Source organism: Polyodon spathula, chromosome 23 (assembly GCF_017654505.1).
Source record: "Polyodon spathula isolate WHYD16114869_AA chromosome 23, ASM1765450v1, whole genome shotgun sequence".
In the NCBI taxonomy this organism is placed as follows: domain Eukaryota; kingdom Metazoa; phylum Chordata; class Actinopteri; order Acipenseriformes; family Polyodontidae; genus Polyodon; species Polyodon spathula.
The window spans coordinates 10,179,658-10,194,908 of NC_054556.1; the positions used below are offsets into that span (position 1 = coordinate 10,179,658).

Consider the following 15,251-nt stretch of genomic DNA (forward strand, 5'->3'; position numbering starts at 1 on the left):
AACACTGCAGGGAGTTTTGTAACACTAAGAAGGCAAAAAATACAGCTGTGTACCAAACCTTACCTCAAATTGTTTCAGAGTATGAGGCATTGATACTGGCAAAAGGGTTAATTTGATCAAACTTGACCAGAAGACACACAAAATAGAGTTGTGTACAGAGTATGAATTTAATAATGCTGAAAATATTAAGCTGCAAGTTTGAGATAAGCAGTTGTAGCTGCAGTGGACTTGCAAATTAATACAAACATAGCAATTGAATCAAAAGTATACAAAATAAAAATAAATAGATAAGAGAGATACCCTACCCATGACTTATTCCTAAATTTTAGATAGTAAAAACATTTAATATATCAAATAAAAAAAAATAAAAAAAACCACACACAACCACTTTTTTTTTTTTTTTAAGTAATGTTCATTCCACAGGTTGTCAAAACAGTTTTAGGAACTTCAGTAAGGAGAGGTCTTTATTACCAGGTTCTTTTTGTTTAAATAAAAAAAAAACCACACAATTTCTACTGTAAAAGGAAAGACTAAATTTGGCTTTAGAACCACTTTTCATAATATTCACCACCCAAAACAGAAGATACCTCTGTCATAATAAATTATAAAAAGCATATCCCTTCAGCAAGAAATTATGGAAATGTATGAGTCTCTGTTGGATGGTCCATATTCTCAGAATCTGCTTTTCCTCCTCATGGGTAAGAATGGAATCAGAGATCTGTCCTTGCACTGGCTGCATTGGGAGCATACTTTGGCATGAGTTCATTGATTTTGCGGATGAAATCAGACTTCTCAGCGCACCCTTTGCAGGATTCTCCCCACTCCTCCAAGATCTTCTTCAGGTCTTTCACCTTTAGCTTCTTCAGGTCCACTGTGCTCAGGTCCACCTGTTTATCTAGATAAAAACAAGATAAAAAAGGTAGAAACCCATAAGGAGACTATTTAAAAAGAACTGTATTTGAGTACTCCAGAATCACAATGACCAACAGTAGAACAAAAATGAGTCTGTGCTACACTATTTTATACAATAAAAGATGTTGTACTTTGAAGTGTCTTTTTTAGCAGACAAGGCTGCAATTCAGTATTGGATCATTAAATGGATATAAAAATTTAAAACATGTTGACCATCCTAGTTAACACCACTGGTTTGATCTACATGGACAGTATGTTCAATAACTGTTCCCAATATTTACCTCTCTTTAGTATTACAGTAACCACACACAAGCCATAACTAAAAATCGCAATGACCTAGATTCTTGCTGTCAAAAAAGTATTATGCATCTAATATATCCCTTTTGTTGAAAGGAAAAATATATCAATACAATATTTAAACAGAATTCTTCTCTTACCATATCTGAGTTCACAGATCTGGCTATCTTTTTTCTTCAGCTTCTCACAAATTATTTCCACAGGAACATGGTGACTCAAAGGTTTAGTAACTTCATTGATGGTTTTGGTGGCCGCATCACTGGTTGCTCCAATGTAATAGCACTAGAAAAAGATCCACAACAAACATGGAAAATAGTCAGTGCTTCGAGGCACAGGGTTGTTTGTTGAAGTTATGTTGCATACATAAATATGCAAAAATGGGATTTGATTTTTAAATTTCAGAGCATTATGATGATAAATCTATGTGAGTTAGCAAGCTTTAAAAAAAGCCCTGTGTATAAAATGAATGCAAAACAAATAGTTGTTTTTACTACCGTAGCCCTGCCTTTATTGAATTTCTCCATGTTTGGCTCAAAAAGGTGTATCTTTAACAGCAGCAATATCTATAATCTACTAATAAGGATGTCATGTAAGTAGGGCCTTGCTTTAAGAGATTACATAGCTACACATTACAGTTGGGCTTTTCCATTAAATACACATATGGTACACACTGGTCATCAAGATGAGACTACATGCAAGACTTGAGGATGAAAACATGCAAATGATGGGCTTTGTTAATAACAAGCACAGAGGCGCACAGGTGACCAGGAAGCATTGCATTTACATAGTAGGTAACAAAGATTACAGACAAGTGGAGTGGTTTTACCAACAGCAAGTGATACATACTTAAAGACCAATAAAAAAGAAACACTTTGGACTTACCAGTCTGTTCTCTTTGCCCTTGGCATCCTTACATTTTTTTACCAACGCCTTTTCGATGTCTGCAGATGTGAATTTGATATCATCGTCTTTCAGAGACTTGTACAACCGCCCTATAAAACTGACACACACTGTAAAAAAAAAAAAAGAGAATGTTCGTGGTTAGTTTGTACAATTGAACGAGTTCAAGATTGCCTACTTTTACAATTGTGTGGCAGGACACTGCTCATTTTCTTATTCCAACAAGTAATTTCCTTTAAAATGTCTATCTGATAAGAATGAAAACTTTCCTCATTCAAATTACCCCCAGGGGTTTGCATTGTTCAGGATAACCACCAACTACACTCGTTCACTACAACAACTCTAAAGACTTAGTTGCTGTTACATAAGCTGATTTTACTCAAATTAATACAAACGGGATAGGGTATAATGTTGGTATTCCATTTTACTTGTCATCTTTTTTTCTCCTCAAATCCACTTATCAATTCAATAAACTGAATCAAATACATCTCAGTAACTTATAATAAATACTTGATTCAACAAAACTATTGGCACACCAAAAAATTAAAACATAGTTAGTGGTGTTTTGTGAAAACCAGGACAGATGGGGTTGTAAACATTTAGTAAAGCGGAACTGGAAGAGGCAAAAAAGTTTTGTTTAGGCAAATCGTTTGCGATTTAAGCGAATTATGTGAAAATAATTTATAACACTCCCAGTAAACATCTATAGAAGAAATGACAGCTGATATTGAACTTACTGTACAGCAACTACGTGTACTGCTATTTATAGTGATACAGTATTAACTTTACCCTTATGCATGGGGGGGGGGGGGGGGTTTAAAACGTACTAAAATTCTCAGTGGTACAGTGATGTGGTCATTTACACAGTGGCACCATTACGTAACAAGAAAATGGATGCCTTAAAATGTAATCGTTCGTCATTCAAAAAAGACCGATTATCGTGACATGGCATGCAGAAATCGTTATCCCCCCCCCCCAAATGTTTATATTCACATTTTATTATATTACTTTATTTTCCACTACACTACAAACACAATTACTGAAAATATTACAGACGGTGCCCATAAACGACAGAAATTAAACGAGTTTACAGTGCGCACTTTTAAAAACAGACAGCGGAAATTTACAAACTAAACTTAATTTTCTTCTGCAACCGATGTTACCAAGTATCGTAAAAAAATAAAGAAAAATATCTCACCTTCACATTCTCCCTCCTTTAAACTTGCCACGCTATTGCTTGGTATAAGAACCAGCGCCAAGGCTATCGAAATACCACTTAAATACAACATCGTTATATCAAATATCAATATTAATAATTCTATGATATTACAAAAGCCTATAAATTCTTCACGCTTTCTATAAATGACTTCCTCTTTCCTGCCGGTTTTCTTCTGACACGCATTGTCCCCATTCAACAAACCATCCTCATTAGAAACAAAAAACCGCCCACCAAGCATCGCTATTGGATGCTATACCGGCTCAATGTTGCCAATAATGTACTCCCATTGGCTTATATAAGTAATCCTTCCACGCACTGCATTATAATTGGATACAGCGGCGCAATTCCGGGACTAGAGTCCAGTTGGCGCCTGGTGATTGGATATAATGTTGTGTCGTTGGCAAAGACGCGGTTCTACAATCGAAAGAAAATGATTTTCTAGAATAGAAGAAAACCATTGCCGCTAAACCATGTTGATGCGTGTCAACCATCTTTATCGGGGGTAACCCCCAAAAAAATGCAGAATTGAAAGTTGAATACCAAATCGAGAAAGTGATCCCACACAGGTTATATTTTCAAACAAAGTTGAAAATACCTTCAGATGTAGTCGTAACATTGTATTTGTATTCTAGCATTTTCCACGTTCATGTGCTTTAGAGCCATGTCAACTGCTTACCTTTGGGCTCCTAGTAATAGTTAGAGCCCCACTTGTCATTTTATACAACTCAAAACCAATGAGACTGCACATTTGTTTTGCATACTTCAGCTAATAAAGCAGAAGATATAAATAATTATATTTAATATTAATTCTAATAAAGAATCTGAACTAGCAATGTAAAGACCAACATGTTTTATTGAATGGGAAAAAAATATTATTATTATTATTATTTATATTTATTTATTTATTTATTTATTTTTTTTCCAATAACACTGAAGTAAATCTTAAGAATTCTCTAAACGGAAACATGCGTTAAGAATTGTAAAGCAATGACACGAATAGTGGAATAATATTAATAACCATCGCAGTTTCAATTGGCCAGCAGGTGCCAGGAGTCGACGTTGTTTGGATAACACACCTGTTATTCTAATTCGAATGTTTTAGCTTCACTGCCAAGACATGAATAAACGCTTTCAGGTAGGTCAAACTTTTTTGATTAGAAATGATCTTTGAAAAATAACACATTTCATTTGTAAATAAATTATTACCATCATACATTGATTGAAAGTTTGCAATATTAAAGCTGCAAATATCGTTTTTTTATTCTTTACTAACTTATTGGAATAAAAGCGGAACACACAAACACAGTCGCCAGTGTGTGTGAGTGTGGTGTGTGTCTCTCTCTCTCTCTCTCTCTCTCTCTCTCTCCTCTCTCTCTCTCTCTCTCTCTCTCTCTCTCTCTATATCTATATATATATATATATATATATATATATATATATATATATATATATATATATATATATATTATATATATATATATATATATATATATACACACATACACACACACACACACACACACACGCGTTTCCTTTAATTCAGTACTAGATGGAGGTAACAACGTGTGGGTTTTGATCCATTTAAAAACAATTCGACGTCAATTCTTTTGTGCGCAAACTCATTTGCAACACTGTTTTTCTGCCTCGCCTATTATAACTTTCTATCCACGACCTTTATTCTCCTGCTTCAGTTCATTGGGACGATGCTCCATGTCGCTTCTACGTCTGATGACACTGTATACCAAATCCATTTCCAGCTGGCGGGTAACAGTATTTATCATTATTAAACAGCAAAACAGCAACATCGTTGTTGCACCTCACAAAAGTATGGTTACACTAAATTGAAATAGGTTGGGTCAAAACAAATGTAAAAGCTGTGATATGTAGTACACACTTCATGTACATGGGCTGTCCCTTACACGTCGTATTCATTTGATATGCAAATCAAATATATGACAGCAAGGGTAGTTAAAGTACTGTAAAATAAATAAATAGACATTGGAATGCATGCAATAAACCATTGGAAACGGTATATCCATTACAGTAAACTCCACTTAACTGCTGACTAAGGTACAGTAGCTGTAATTTCTGTCCACCAACAGAGAGCACAGTTGCGATTAACGTGTTTTCTCAATAGCATGGCTCGAAGGTAGCTGTTTAATTCCAAATTGTTATTTTATTCCCGAAATATTTGTCAAAGTTAAGTCATATAATTAAAAAAAAATAAAAAATAAAATAATAACCACCTCTTTTAATGAGTATACATGAGAACAGGACATTATTTATAAAAATATATTTATACACTTAACAGACTGGAATGCTGAGGTTCCAACGTGATTTCCTAGCGGGTTATGTTAACTTACCAGGACTTCCAGGTCCCCATAGCTAATAAATAATTTATTATAAATACAGTACATCGTTTTTTTTTTTTTTTTTTTTTTTTTTTTTTAATTTTCGGGGCTTTAGCTTTTTTATACTTGAAATTAGTGTTTTTGGTTACTTTCCAAAATCCTTGGGCATTTTTTTTTCTGGCAGAATGTGTATATAAGTAACTTAACAGTACACTTAAGTTGTACCTTCTTTCCTTTACTGTCTTCCACAGCAACATCCTTATGGTCAAGGGCACATTCTTTTTGGGGTTTTGTGTGTAGGCATTTTTTTACATGTCACCACAATTTGCAATTCTGTTTTAAGTCTTCTATATCTTAACTGTAAGGCAGAGGGATTTGAACCATTAGAATCTTCAGGGAGAGAAGGTCATGGGATTATCCCACTGCACCACCAGTCCCGACAAGGAAGCTGTGTTTCACACTGAATATACGTCAATTAACCTTTTTTTTTTAAAGGAATCCTCCAGATTTTAACCGAGTACCCAAAGGAGAGCAGCACAGCATACTACTGAATTAGCCCACTGTGCCATCTCCCTTCCATGGAAGAGCTTGCATTTTCATTGTCTTTATGGGAATTTTTTTTTGAAAAAGAAAGAACTACCAGATTTGAACCCATCCCTCCAAAGAGAGCAGCACAGCATGCTAGTGAATTAGTGCACTGTGCCATCTCACTTTGGTAAATAGGCCTCCTTTATCATTGTCTATGTAGGAAATGATCAAATTCTTTGAAAAAAGGGAAGGAATCAGCTGTATTTTTGAACCAAGTCCTCTGACAACAGCACAACATACTAGTGAATTAGTGTGAGATCATTTCAATGGAACATGTCACTTCTTTATTGATTATAAGGTGAATGAACCAATGAACCATCTTCAAAAGTGTTCAAAGCATCGATTTACATTGATTTAGTTGCAATTGAGAACATTTTAAAACCTAACCTGCTTGTTGAAATTGAAACTATCCTGCAGACTATCATTCATACAGTCCTCCGTACTAACCACAGGATCATCTCCAGTTAATATGCTGCATTTAGTTTGTTGCAATTCATCCACAGTGACCATGATTGAAACTGGGTCTTTCTTCCAGAGAAAGGAAAATGTATCACAAAGACAAATGGAGTCAGAATTGAGTTGATAAACGCATCTTTAATGTTAGGCATTATTAATGAATTCCACATCGCAGCACATTAGTAAATAGCAAAAAAAGCAAAACAAAACAAAACAAAAAAACACTGTGTATTTACATCTAAAATTCACATCACAGTTTATTCATGCTAGCACGATATATACAAGAAATACTTTTTTAGAACACTTGTGCAAAGTAGTTTTCTGTTTTTTCTTCCGTTCTTTAAACTTAGCTTGTGTTCCTGTTAAGATTTGTCTCAAACGCAAAATACACAAAAACAGCAGTGATTAGGCCTTTCAAATAGTGACACAGTTGCAGAGTTAAAGTTGTTGTTGTTTTGTTTAAAAACACATTTACATCATAAAGTACAAGGCAGACAATTAAATCACAATATATACATGTTTTGCCCTTTTTAAACCTTATAAATACACAGCATTCAGAAGGAATATTTACACGAAAAAAAAAAAAAAGCCAGACAGGTAGGATGTTGATTACAACTGCGATGATTCTGAAAGGGTTGTCACAATACTGGTATTCTATATTTACATGCATCTGAAAATATCTTGTCTAGGGGCATAGCCCCAAACAGCTAGTCCTTATTTCACAGATGCATTATGGCCACCACAGTAACTGTTTTAATTGAACACTCTTATAATCAACCCCTGCATTCTTCCAATGATTTCATTCGGTTGGCTTAGCTACAAAATCCCCCATATATACTTTACAGCAATCCAGTGGTCTACTTCTGCAGACTCTACGGAACGCAGTTTTAAATACCGTCAGCCCAAAAACAAAGGTGAGATTACTTATTTTGTTAGCAAAGCGCAACAGAAGTTGAGATTGCTGCAACACAAACATTTGAAAAATGAGCAGCCAGTTTATAGAGAAGTCTTAGACCTGTACCCAGCCTCACCCAAGGCATACAGAGGCTTGTTCAAATCAGTGTCTTTTTACAAAATTAGCTTAGTGACAGGGTACAAACAATGAGAATACTTCTCCTAGCTGGCCAGTTGCTAACTAGTGTCTAGGGCAGACTGCAGAACGTAAACTGTTTACCAAAGATGGCCACAGTTGTGTCTTTGCTCCCTAGTCCTTTAATAGACTGCTGTTTCTACATATTGTTTTAGCAATATAAGGGGGGGATAAATACATTTATAATAATAAAAAACTACATTATAATAGGAAAATAAGCCATTAGTGTTTAAGTTTGTGTTAAATTCTACTTAAAATATCCAGAGCCCGACCGCAGCCTTTCTTATGGAGTTCACGTACATGAAGTACCTATCTGCAGTGCAGTGTTACAGCCCCCCCCCCCACCACCATTGTTCATTCCTACATACTACAGTCAAATATCCAAGACGCAAGCTTGACTTTGTATTATGTCTTTATATTAAAACTATCATTATCTACAGTAAGGCTACCAATAATCTGTTTGTTTTCTTAATACAGTGTTTCCTTTTAAATGATTAAACACAGCACTAATATAGGATCATATTAGTAAGAAGTGCCAATTAAGGAAAAAAAAAAATCTTCAAAATGTATGTACCCTTACGGTTTAAGGGATATTATAAATTTGTTCAAAAAAGAAAAAAAAAAACATATTTTTAATTTATAAACCCACACAATGTGGCAAAATGGAATACTGCATCTTTAAGATGTATCCAAGCCTATCCTTTTTTTAATCATATGTTTGACATGAACCAAAGTACGTGCCTAACATCTGTACATCTGTTGTACTAAAGTGCTTCAGTATTAATTGGTACAATGTCTGATCCATGTTCAGTTGGGCCAATGATCTCAATTTGACAAAATTATGCTTACTTGCATAGTTTGTTTTTAATGATAACAGTAGTGTACTGTACTGTAAAACCATAAACAATTGCTTTGCTTTGGACAATTCTGACAATTGATAGATTGCCACCTGTTCAAATTGAACAGGACAGGATTAACACTTTGGTTTCTTCATTCAACTCTTTTCTTTGCTTACAGTCTGCAATGCATTTATATTCTGGTATGTTAAAAGTACTGTATTTGATATTTCGTATTTATTTACTTGTTTGTTTTTTTTGTTTGTTTGTTGTGTTTTGTTTTTTTTTAACCAGAGTGACAAGTATTGAGCCTGAATTAAGTTTCCTTTGTAATACTTCAAAGGCTTGGTTTATTTAGACGTTTTTACCTTGCAAACAGTACTGTTGCTTATGCTATCTTGGTGTCATTTTTCCATTTCCCACTAGATGTCAGTATTTAGCTAATGAAACCCCGCCCTAGATGAATATTATTGCCGTGTTTCCTAGGGTAGAGATATACTGGTAGCTTTCACTTTAGTTACATAGCAGTATTTGCTGTATACAAATGTAGTCGTTGTAACCAAAAAGAGTGTGTGGCTGAAATGAAGAAACCATAATTGTTTCTAAGTACAATGAGAACAAAACTGACTAACATTAAAAACACAAAAATGATTTAAAGAGAAATGTTCATAACAGTAATATAGTAACTGAATGTGCATTATCTTATCCGTGGAACGGTATGTATTTACCAATTTTAAAGTGGCAATTGCTAGGTTTTGGTAAATAACTTTTCAACCCCTGATCTGACCATGATTAAGCAAAGCCACTCGAACAACACACAACTCTGACAGACTCTTGAGGAAGCGTGACAGATAACTAGGACTGAAATGTCCATCTAAGCAGCTTAATGGTATTCAGCAGCAGGTAACGGCCCTAAACCTTTTCATGGATGGCAGAGATACCCTCTCCAGGGTATAAAATGGATGTTATGATGCAAAGCACAATTAGACTGTGTCAGTGTGCAATAGTAAGATTTGTTTCATGACTTGGAATTGTTTCACAGAATAACAACCCTAAATACAGACATGTTATAAAAATTATAATTCTGTACAACTGAATGTTTTCCCTAGCCACAGCACTGTCACGCTGGACAGGAAAACCAGTTGAACTGCAGGGCAGTATTCATGTTTTCCACAAACAAAAAGCATGCTCACAGAATAATTTTACAAAAAAAAAGGAAATATTTATTTACGGCAATAAGGTTGTGTTCTTTTCTCTTAAATATCTTTAAAATAATGTATTCAGTAAAACATTTCCACTGAGTCTTGCTTATTATTAAGCAGTCAAAAATGTAGCTTCATACCTTAAATCTTGCATAAATCTGAGATTCTCTTTTCCTCCTCAGTCCCAAGAAGCTAGTTTATAATTTTTAAATATATGCAGTTACATGTTTATAGTTTTTTGTTTGTTTGTTTGTTTGTTTCTTTACACAGTACAGAAAACTACTACCGTACTGGTTACATTTAATTCTACTTTTAGCTCCATCAGTCAACTTAAGCACTACGTAAGAACTTTATTTTGAATTCCATTAAGCCATAGTAAGCGATACTGTATACCAGAATTTACAGTGGATTCTAATATGTACTGGATTAATGATTTGAAATTTCTGAATTCTCTGAATATTCCAGATGACTTGGGGCATAACTCATGTGTGCCTCTTTTGTGCCTTCATATCTTTACCTTTCGTATAATATTTATACATTAGAGGAATACATATATGAGAAAGTAATCTGGAACATAAACCATACTCACTTTGTCTTGAGTATTTTTATTTATTTATTTATTTTTTTCTACTTATATTTTGCAACATTAAGTCGATTGGCAAATGGGGAGATGCCAAATTCAAAGTGATACCACATTCCTGTTTCAAAAAAGGTTTGGATTTCACACGGTAACAAAACTACAATATAACCTGTATTGTAAGGTGCTTTTTTCATAAGTTTATTTTACAATGTTAAATTGTATCTGGAATGCCTCCCTGTCCATTCCCAGGTCAAAATGATGGAAGTGGTGTGTATGCTACTGTGGGGTATCTGAGTTCAAAAGCTCCTGCATTGTAGTTTCTACAGTGCTGTGTGGAATTGCTTCCAAAGTATTTTTTTATTTTTTATTTTTATATAGCGCCTTTCATAGTGGATCACCACCACAAAGTGCTTTACAAGATACGAGATTAGGGTGTGTGAACTATGCATCAGATGCAGAGTCACTTACAACAACGTCTCACCTGAAAGACGGAGCACAAGGAGGTTAAGTGACTTGCTCAGGGTCACACAGTGAGTCAGTGGCTGAGCTGGGATAATTTCCATCGACTGATAAAGTCTTGAGGAATGATGAGAATCTAAACAATACAGGAATATAGTGCAGTATCACATAACAACCTCAATCCTGTTGTGAAAAATAAACCATTGAATCCGGCAATTTAAATAGTCGAGGGAAAACTTTATAAAAGCGTATCTACTGACATGACCATTCATGTATGTATTTTTCAAATATATGATAGGGGTTTATAAATGAATTAGCTTTTTCATACTTTACTGGGTGTTTAAAATGATAATATGTTAAAATGAAAGGAAAGAAGAGCTGGCTCAGGACTGAGGAAGCCTACCCCCTCCCCACACTAACACACCTTTCCCCAAGCCTACTCTTCCTTGATTCCATGCTCCCATGCAACCTTAGCCTGCTCCTCCTTGCAGCTCAGAAGGGGCTGGGAGATCTTGCGGGGCATGGGCCTGGGCCGCATCTCCTCCTCAGGGATGCACCCCTCCCCCCGGCCCATGTAGGGTTTGGGGGGCAGGGTGGGGGGGTCATGGTGGGGGTTGACCCCACTGGGGGCGGAGTGGCTACGGCAGGGAGGGAGCTTCATGGGCTCCAGCACTTCAGGCTCAGAGATGCTGTAACGGACGGGCAGGTAGGGCGACTCCATGTCCTCGTCTGTGGTCCAGGACTGGCTGGGGACAGAGTCCATGGTGTCTGTGTGGACTGGTGGCTCACAGGAATGCCCAAAGTTACTGTCGCTCAGTGAGGACACGCCACTGCTGGCACTGCCTGACAAGGTGGAGCTACTGCCGTTCAGGCCAGAATGCGGACTGGTGGGAGAGGCAGGGATTGGGTGCAGGGGGGACTGCAAGGCAGGGAAAAGAAAGAAAGAGGGGACTTTACCAACAGGTGTGCAAATTCATATACAGGGTTATTCAAAGAAGATACTCTAGATTAGTCCAGCATGACAGAAATACTATACTAATAGGCAACATGATACCTCATAATGCAAAATGCCAATGCCAGGCATCTTGTGTGATTCTCAAATGTAATTTGTATGTATAACAGTCAGGATGGGGGGGGGGGGGTTGTGCAGCAGAGCTTATGGTTGATACCATGGGTCATTTCTTTTAAACCATCAACATTAAGCCATCTTTGTTTTTGAGCTTGTTCTGTAGATGGTTGTCGATACACATATCTTTTTTTTTTATTTCATTGCTTATATTTCTTTGCCTGTACCTCTTTCTGTCTGACTGTTCCTAAAGCAGGTAACTGTAAAAACGGACAATGTGGATAACAATTGGATGTCACCACATGAGCTATGGTACCTTTCTCAAAGAGCGCGCAGGGAGAGCTGGAGGGAGGTCGCTGATCTGGTGGTGGAAAGCATCAAAGTGCATCGAGAAGTGCCCTAAGGGAAACAGCAGGACAAAACAAGGATTGGAAAACACAAACTAACATTGGTGGGTGTTTAATTAGCTTTTTTTTTTTTATGGGACTGGGATTGCTTTCAGCTGCAAGACAACACGCTTAGGGTCTAAGTGCAGAGAATCAAATACAAAAAGTATACATTGGATTTATTTTAAATATAAAGGAAAATACATACTGTACACTTCTAAAAGCAAATGGCAGATTTTTTGTTAGTCCCCTTTCACAGAAATAAAAAGTTGTTCATTGGTTAGATTATTGTCTACAGGCAGAGAACTTTGGCTTCTTGTTCATTTTACCGATATGTATGCACCTGCAAAACAACTTTTAAATACTCCCAAAGCCAGTACTCAAGCTAAACATACATTATGTACTTTTAGATACAGCAATGGAAAAAACGAAGCTGTCTTTGTAAGTCACAGGTTCCTTACCATGTGGTATGGTGCGAGGTGGTACTGGTGGAACCATTATACTTCCCACATGTGCAGACAGGAATGGCATCGCTTCTCGGGTTCCACTGTCGAGGCTCCAGCTGCTGGGAGCTGTAGGAACTGCTAGAAAAATAACCGCTAATAAAACAGTGTACTTCACTGCAGAACTACATTTAGTCACCTGGAGATGAAAAACAAATATCCTCAATGGACCAAGCTTTTAGGCTTTAATAATCCAGCAGGGTACATTTTCTACAGAAGCGTTACATTTTTAATTTTTAGTATACAATAATCCACCACGTATCCGCCCATCACATGTCCACCCTAGCCGTTTATTCGCCACGATCAACCTCTCCAGAAAAGTTAGTTTATTATTGAATAGAGAAGATATTGTAGATCATACCAAAGTGTTCGTACACTGCTGTATGCGCTCCATGCGCTGCCATTGCTGGTAGTGTCACATGAGCTGTTCAGTGTGTTGATATGTAAATAAATCCTGTTCGCCTGCGGGGCATATCAACTTCAACCTCCATCTCGATCTCCTGCCTGTCACTCAGCATGGAATGCACGCACCCACATGGAAAACGGCTACTCTGTCACACTACCCTGTATCTTTTTAAACAAGGGATTTAGGGGAGCTCCCTAATAAAAGCTGAATCTCAAAACAATAATTGTGTGACTATAGTAATTGTTATAGCTGCGTCTAATTCATTCATCTGCCTTTTGACATATCTGCCCTTACTCTGGTCCCACCGCAGTCGGCTATGCGACGGATTACTGCAAGTGGCCCTGACCCTCCAAAAAAAGCAAATGTCGTTGCTGTGTTGCTTGTACTGTAGATGGTATGTGCACAGCAAAGAAAGCAATGACACCACAATCTTTCTCTATCACTCTTTAGTACAGCTCACAAGCATGACTTTTCGCAGGGGTGCACTGTTAAGAGCAGCAAGGATCTTCTACAATCGAAAAAACAAAACAAAGAAACTACAGGAAATAAAAGTAAAGATGTACCTTTTTCTGCAACTGAAAGGTTTGGATCGCTGCAGGGTTTGCAGGGGCCAATTACCTGCTGGATCAGGGCCCTCTGGAAATTGGTTGGCTGAAAAAAATAAAGTGAGGAGCAGATAACCAAGTGTGCAGCTACAATACATCCTGTGCGAGGTGCTGGTAACATCCGCGATTAGTTTTGCACAATAAAATACAAAGACTCCTTTAGCATCTTGTAGTCTATGACTTATCAAATCCAGGCTGTCAAAAATGCAAAAATGCAAGCCGGCAGATATTAGCTGGGAGAATAGACAAAGAGTGCTTAACTAGTTAGGCACGTGACCAATGTGTGCATTTTATATCCTTTTACAGATTGTACTTTCTATAAAGGACGTGTGTCTGGAATTTTTCCCCAAAATAATGCTATAAAGGGTAAAAATCCCCACAATATGAACTATAAAGCTAGTGTACGGAGACCATTTGATTTTTGGTTTGAGGTCTGATACAATATTTCATGTATGTGGGGAGTTTCATTTAGATTAAAAATCCAATGAAGCTGTAAAGGGTTTGTTATTTATTTGTAGTACCCAACTTTGACTTTCAGATTGTTCTTAGGGTTTAGTTCCCTTATGATGCACTAGTTCCCAATTACTACTTAACCTACTCGGTGTGTCTTGGAAACAAAATTATTCACCTCAATAAGTTTAATACATTATTTCAAAGAAATAAATAAATACAAAAATGAATATATCTCACAATCAGGTGCTGGGTTTGGCTGTTGCCAGCCCCTACCTGTCCATTCTCGGTCATTGCTGGGTACATGGCACTGCTGGGCCGGTCGCGGTGAGGCGGCAGCAGCATTATCATCTCTCTGTTGTGCCGATATTTGTCTGGCAGCGAAGGGGAACCTGGATCAGGGTGCCCAGATAGATATCGAAGATATTAGATATCGAAACTAAGAGTCTGAGTAGTGTCTTACAGGAGAATTAACTTGCTAAAATCACTTTCCCTATAAATGATCTTTAAAATATTAGCACAATTACCATATACATAGGGCTCTTCATTTTCAGTTTTTATTTTTGATCTTGTGATATCCCTTTTTTTGAGCCAACTCCATTCAATTAAACTCTTGGAAAAGCTTGATTGTGAAACAAGTTCACTTCAGTTTTTCTCCCATAACTTGATGGTGATTGATTCTGTTTCATTAATAATGTAAAAAAAAAAAAAAAAAAAAAAGGATCTAAACCAAATGCAAACACAGAGTGAATTTCATTCAATTGGAACTAAGTGGAAACTATTTGCAAAACAGGTTATAACATTTTTTGTGACAAGTTGTTAAGATTTTAAATCCAGGAATAGCAAACAGAATCATAGTCTCATTCGAGGTAGGAGAGAACAAAAACTGTAAAAGTGGCCTTGTTTCACAATCAACTCTTTTCCAATTACTTACGAAACAGAGTT

At 36.6% G+C, this 15,251-nt stretch overlaps 2 protein-coding genes across 8 annotated transcripts in view; both read right to left on the reverse strand.

Annotated features, from left to right (window-relative positions):
• Positions 1-148: 148 nt before the first annotated feature.
• On the reverse strand, positions 149-3,540 carry LOC121297699 (mesencephalic astrocyte-derived neurotrophic factor-like). Its single transcript, XM_041224144.1, has 4 exons — positions 3,308-3,540; positions 2,092-2,219; positions 1,350-1,491; positions 149-895 (listed from the first exon to the last, which is right to left on the reverse strand). Exons 1-4 carry the CDS (start codon positions 3,396-3,398, stop codon positions 711-713), a joined length of 546 nt encoding a protein of 181 aa, XP_041080078.1. The 5' UTR covers positions 3,399-3,540; the 3' UTR covers positions 149-710.
• A 7,372-nt stretch (positions 3,541-10,912) lies between these two features.
• Positions 10,913-15,251, reverse strand: part of LOC121298236 (dedicator of cytokinesis protein 3-like) — a 189,508-nt gene continuing 185,169 nt past the window's right edge. For 5 of the 7 annotated variants that reach the window (XM_041225226.1, XM_041225231.1, XM_041225230.1 and 2 more), the window contains 5 exons: positions 14,583-14,698; positions 13,815-13,902; positions 12,804-12,926; positions 12,273-12,355; positions 10,913-11,809 (listed from right to left, as the gene is read on the reverse strand). In XM_041225226.1, coding sequence (XP_041081160.1) covers positions 11,327-11,809; positions 12,273-12,355; positions 12,804-12,926; positions 13,815-13,902; positions 14,583-14,698 — 893 coding nt within the window. In that variant the 3' untranslated portion in view covers positions 10,913-11,326. The remainder of the gene's footprint in view (positions 11,810-12,272; positions 12,356-12,803; positions 12,927-13,814; positions 13,903-14,582; positions 14,699-15,251) is intronic. The other 2 variants (XM_041225232.1, XM_041225228.1) reach the window with 1 other exon arrangement.

Coding starts and splice junctions, on each gene's coding strand:
- LOC121297699 (XM_041224144.1), bottom strand. CDS start 3,398: ATGTTGTATTTAAGTGGTATTTCGATAGCCTTGGCGCTGGTTCTTATA. Junction 1,492..2,091: donor AGGGCAAAGAGAACAGACTG/GTAAGTCCAAAG, acceptor ATCTTTTTCTAG/TGCTATTACATTGGAGCAAC. Junction 896..1,349: donor GATCTGTGAACTCAGATATG/GTAAGAGAAGAA, acceptor GTTTTTATCTAG/ATAAACAGGTGGACCTGAGC.